The following is a 5,505-nucleotide window of genomic DNA, read 5'->3' on the forward strand; positions in this document are numbered from 1 at the left end:
CGAGAGCTGAGGAACGCTGCGGAGAAGCGAGAGAAACAGCTGCGTGACAAAATAACCCAGCTCCAAAACGACCATGAGAAGGAGCAAAAGAACAAGGACGAGCGTCTGTCTGTGGTGGAGGAGATGGGGAAGCTGGTTAGGCAAAGGCTGGAGCGGCTCAGCAGTGAATACAAGCAAGAGAAAGAAGACCTCAACTCCAAACTTCTTGCTTTGCAGAGCTTGAACAAAGACCTTTGCGTAAGAGCCGAAACAGAAAAGGCTGAGATGAGCGTGGAAATCTCAAACCTTCAAGCGAAAATACAGAAGTTGCAGTGGGAGACCCACAGTTTTTCCGTGCTGCAAAATCATTACAGGGTCCTGGAAAATGAGTATGCCAAAGCGAAGAGCAAAATTGCTTCTTTTGCTGGCGCGGCCCCTCTGGGAGATGATGCGGGTGTCCTCTTCAACCTGCAGAAAGTGCACGAGCAAGCGGTGAAGGAAAACATCCGGATGGCTGCTGAGATCGTCCGGCTGCAGCACAGGCTGGGGGCTGCGGGGCGGGAGCCCAGGCGACCTCCCAGTCCCGGCTGCTCCAGCTCGGAACTGTCTCAGCTGCCAGGTGAAATAGATCCTGTTTTTGAAGGGCTGCCCAGTGATTTTGAAGAGGCAGATGAGGGAAGAGATTTGCATGTCCTTCTGCTTTCGGAGGCTGATACTACGGATCTGGAAGAAGTGGCTGAGATTGAGTCAGATAAAGCCAGAGCAGGCAGAGATCTGGGGAAAACTCTGGAGAGAGCTCCCAGACCAAAAACTCTGCAGGATGCTGTTAAACAGCAGAAGGTTCATCTGCGAAATCACAGAATAGCTGCCCAAAATAAAGGGTTTTCTGATGCTTTGAAGCTGCAGGCTGAGCTCGAGAAGGCTGAAGAACTGAGTGAAGCCTCTCTCCTGCTTGATCATACTCCTGGGTCAACAAACGGTGACCTGAAAAGTGTAATAGCTCGGCTTTGGGAAAGGGTCAGAGAGTTAGAAGAGAAGTCAATGGCACAGGCTGAACTTCTGTCACTACAAGAAGGAATTCAGGGAGAAAATGAGGATCTGAAATCTGAAATGATAAAGTTAGTTGAAAAAAATAAATTGTTAGAAGACAACCTGCGTAAGCTGAGAAGCCATCCTTGCAAGCTGGAAGGTATGAAGCTCAGAGAGGAGAACACACCAGTTCAGGAGCTGGAAGATGTCCAAGAACAAGACGCACAGAGCGACAAGTTAAGACTGCGATGCCAGCTTGGGAAGCCGGAGGAACCTGCCGCCGCAGTCACAGGTCGGCAAGGCAGGCACGGCCAAAGCGACAGCCCCGTGCAGGAGCTGTCCTTGGAAAGCAGGGAGCTGCCGGAACCCCCCCGGAAGCCGAAGGAGAAAGCTGCTGCTCTGGTTAACCCGAACGACGCGCGTTTCTGTGGAGAGAGGGAGGAGAGGGACGCCGTGACGCACGGCTTACAAAGCACGTGCGCCGAGCTGCAGCAGAAGGTGGATCTCCTGAGGTAATGTACGCTCGCAAACCTTTGTGGGGAGCGTGCCGGCCCCGCAGTAATCAGACGTGCCGCTTAGACACTAACCTAGCGTCCCGCTCGTCGCCTCCTGCCCACCGGGCGGTTCCTGCATTAACCACCGTAGTTTAACTGGGTAGAAAGCAGTGCCTTGGAGCCTAACGACTAGCAACGGGCTGGTTAATCGTGGATAACAGCGCTCGAGATAGAAACGTGCGTGACTTACTCCTCCCTGCCCATGCCCTAACACGAGGGGTAAAGCAGGAGCCACCCACCAGCTCTTCTGCCTGTGGAGGTAGTCACCATCGCAACGGGTACATGACAAAATACGACGGTAATGCCTTTAGCTGTTACTAATATCGCTGCTTCGCTCCGTTCGCTCCCTTCTAGTGCTGAACGTTCCCGGGAATGCTGGAAGTGCTTCTGGGTTTCTCAATGTTTACGTTAATGCTGGAGAATTCTGGTGACGTTTTCCCCAGCAGGAACACTTAGCGCTAGGAACCCATCGGGTGTGTGACGCGGTAAATCCTGTTAGATCAGAGAACAGAACAGGCTTCACCTACTTGTTATTAACCGCTGTGTTTCAGCGAGGATTATTTTTTTTCTTTTTTGGAGGCCATAAAGTGGCTACAAGTGGCTTAATTATTGCTCTGCACCAGCTTCCTGCGGGAAATTGTTCTTTCAGGTGTTAAACCATGGCAAAGTTATTTCTTTACGGTCGTCTCAGGGCAGAAGCAGCCCTTTCCAGCGCCGCTGTTCCCAGCGTCCGGGGCTCTACAAACACAGAGCTCGCCCTCCCAGCAGTCCACTCGTCATCACGTTAAGCTGCCTGAAGTTACGTTATTTGTAACTTAGGGGCTGGAAGGTGCAGTGCAACATCAGGGTGAAACTGCTACTGGCTAGCTGAGATTTTAATTGGCTTTAGCTGGGCAAAACCATGCAGCAAAAGGCCCTTTTTGGTGACCTGGGAAGCACTCTTACTAAATGCAATGGCAAATCCATGTGCTGTTCCTACACAAGTCAACTGTAGCTTTATTTTGAAATATTATGGGTCGTTTAGGCTTTTAGTCATTTTTCTCCCTATGGGCCTAGGTGATATATGGAGAGTTTTCACGGGTCTCGTCTCTCTGCCACAGATGTGAAGCTGAGAAGCTGAGAGAAGAAAATGCCGTGCTGAAGAACGAAGTGACTTTGTTAAATGAGGAGGGCAGTGCTTCCAGCCTGAAACTGCGGGAGCTAAACGGATCCCGAGAAGAAATGCGGTAAGAATTCCACGTGCGGGCTTTCAGGCTCTTGCTGCGGTGCAGACACGACGGCTACATCCCTCCTCTCAAAGCTTCTTCTTGTGTTAGATGTTCTAACTGGAAATGGGCTTATTTCATTGGAAATCCAGCTGGTTGTCATCTGTTCCTCATCCTCTTCACCTGCCCCAGCGTGTCCTGCCCACCCCTAGAGCCAAAGCAGGGGCTTAACTGGAGGAGTTGGGGTGACCCAGTGACAGAAGCAGATGCAGGACCTACTCAGCAGACCTGATGCAATTCTTCCTGCTTTGGCAAAGGCAGAGCTTGCTGGGCTTCGAGAAGGCAGGGAGAGGCGCGGTGTGACAGCATTTCAGTGGTCTGGTCTCCTGCAAGTAGATGACCACCCGTGATGGTCCCGTAGATCATCCCGTGATGATCACAAGTAGATGATCACAAGTAGATGACCACCCGTGATGGTCCCGTAGATCATCCCGTGATGATCACAAGTAGATGATCACAAGTAGATGACCACCCGTGATGGTCCCGTAGATCATCCCGTGATGGTCACAAGTAGATGACCACCCGTGATGGTCCCGTAGATCATCCCGTGATGGTCACAAGTAGATGACCACCCATGATGGTCCCGTAGATCATCCCGTGATGATCGCAAGTAGATGACCGCCCGTGATCCTGGGATCCCTTCTAGAGATTCTCCCTTCTCGAAAAGAACAACATGGGGGTACTTTGAGGAGCTGAGCGCTTGCCGAGCCTGTGCAAAACAGCGAGGCAAAGCAATAAATAAGTATCCAGAATTACCATGTCTGGTGATGTCAGACCCAGCCCATTACGGTAGCGTGGGTATGGATGTTAGGGTCACCTGTTAACGAGCTTTCATTTTTTCCTTAGGCAAAAGATTGAGGCTGTGAGGAAGGAGAAGGTGGCTGTGCAGAAGATGGTTGACAACCTGAAAAAGCAGGTATGTGGCCTGGGCCCATCACCTTCTCTGGGGAAAGCATCGCTGTGGAAAAGCTGTTCCTTCGGTGGTCACAAAGGCGGTAGAAAATGACCGTTATATGCATTTAAATAGTTCTCGTTAACTCTTTGGGATCGATGTGAGGCTTGTTTGACCTGATCAGAAGACAACTGCAACCCAACCCTAACTATCCATCTGATGGGCTTGAGAGCCCTTTCCAGAGTCAGCTTGGAAAGTTGATTTAATAGAAATACAAGGTTAAAAATCTTTCTTTTGTGGTCTTTGTGGGCAGTGCTCTGCAGCAGCCCATGGGAGGTGGAGGTTTTGCGACTCAGCCTCTGCTGGGTCTAGGAACGCTGCCAGCATGAGGCTCCATGAGGATCCATGAGACTGCTGCTTTTATTTGAAGGGTGGTTTGTTATGCCAGGCCAAGCAGAAGGTTTTAGTAGCTCTTACGTTCCTGTCCCTCTTGGTAATGCTGACTAAAACTCTGCTTGCTCAGGAGAAGCTACTAGCTCGCCAGCAAAACCCTCAAAACATCCATCAGCGTGGCAGAGGGAAGGAGGAACAGGGTGGTGTGCCAGACGACTGATATCATCACTGATATAACCGAGGCCAATTATGGGAAATGAACCGTTTGTGAGGCTGACCGTGCGTGCAAGCAGGAGGATGCCCACTCTTCCAGAGCTGGCTTGGCCCCAAAGTAGGGCACGGAGCAAGTTAAATAAGGTTTAAGGAAATAAAGCAGTGCAGGGGCTCATGTCTGTTATGTAGGGTATGGTTAATCGCGGTGTCCCACTGCTCAGAGGCACCATCCTGTGATTCCGCTGTCTTGGCTGAGCCACTGAATTGGAGTGACACTGGTCAGGTCTTTAATTATCTTGACAGAAAGGAAAAGTTTTTAATAAAAATCTCATCCCCAGGGTAAAAGTGGTCATAACTGACACTGCTGTCCTGTTCAGGTAGCAGATCTGAAGACCAGGAACCAGCAGCTGGACTCTGAAAATACAGAACTTAGCCAGAGGAACTCCAAAAATCAAGCAGATGTGCAGGATCTTAATCAGCAGCTGGCGAGGGTGCTCAGGCAAAAGGAACGGGAAGCAGGGAAGTGTACCCTGCAAGAGTGGGAGCAGGAGCGACTGCTGCTGAAAGAGGAACTGGAGAACTCCAAAGTCAAGGTACGGGATTACACTGTCCCTGTGAAGCCACGGGAATGCTTAGGGACGCACAAGTGCTACAGAATTAGCACCCCCGTCTCGAGCTGTGCGTGCTCCATCAAAGCCGACCTTCCGAAGAAGCTGCGTGCGGCAGCGGGGTGGGAGGAAAGGGTGGCAGCAGGCAAGAGCAGGGAGGGGAGGTGTGCGGGTGTGTCTCAAAACCAGAGCTCAGCGATGCTGGGTGTTCACCTGCATTTTGCAGCAGGCCTGTGCTGGGCACTGCAGGGCCGTCCCAGCTCTAATCCTGGCGGCAGCATCCTCTGGTTAGCCTTTGTCACTCTGCCTGTCTCCTGCACTGAAATCTGAGCCTTTTGCTGTTCGCAGTCATCAAATATGGTGTCTTCCCTGGAGATGGAGCTGTCAAAAATAAAGGTTCAAACTCACATGCTGGAGCAGGAGAATCAGATCCTCAAGCAGGAACTCGAGAACACAAAACAGGTACAGCATCCTACTTGAACCACAGAATCATTTGGGTTGGAAAAGGCCTTTAAGCCCATGGAGTCCCCTGTTCCCCAGCACTGCCAGGTCCCCACTGCCCCCTGTCCCGC

General features: G+C 51.2%; 1 protein-coding gene across 1 annotated transcript in view; it reads left to right on the plus strand.

The window, feature by feature from the left end:
• NIN (ninein (GSK3B interacting protein)) overlaps nucleotides 1-5,505 on the plus strand; it is a gene marked incomplete at both ends in the record, with an annotated part of 37,550 nt that overhangs the window by 27,679 nt on the left and 4,366 nt on the right. Inside the window, 5 exons of the mRNA XM_010142478.1 lie at nucleotides 1-1,520; nucleotides 2,663-2,788; nucleotides 3,674-3,743; nucleotides 4,703-4,918; nucleotides 5,282-5,395. The exon at nucleotides 1-1,520 is cut by the window's left edge and continues 13 nt beyond it. Of these exons, the coding sequence (XP_010140780.1) occupies nucleotides 1-1,520; nucleotides 2,663-2,788; nucleotides 3,674-3,743; nucleotides 4,703-4,918; nucleotides 5,282-5,395 (2,046 nt within the window). The remainder of the gene's footprint in view (nucleotides 1,521-2,662; nucleotides 2,789-3,673; nucleotides 3,744-4,702; nucleotides 4,919-5,281; nucleotides 5,396-5,505) is intronic.

Source organism: Buceros rhinoceros, unplaced genomic scaffold, assembly GCF_000710305.1.
Source record: "Buceros rhinoceros silvestris isolate BGI_N320 unplaced genomic scaffold, ASM71030v1 scaffold21178, whole genome shotgun sequence".
NCBI classification, from domain to species: domain Eukaryota; kingdom Metazoa; phylum Chordata; class Aves; order Bucerotiformes; family Bucerotidae; genus Buceros; species Buceros rhinoceros.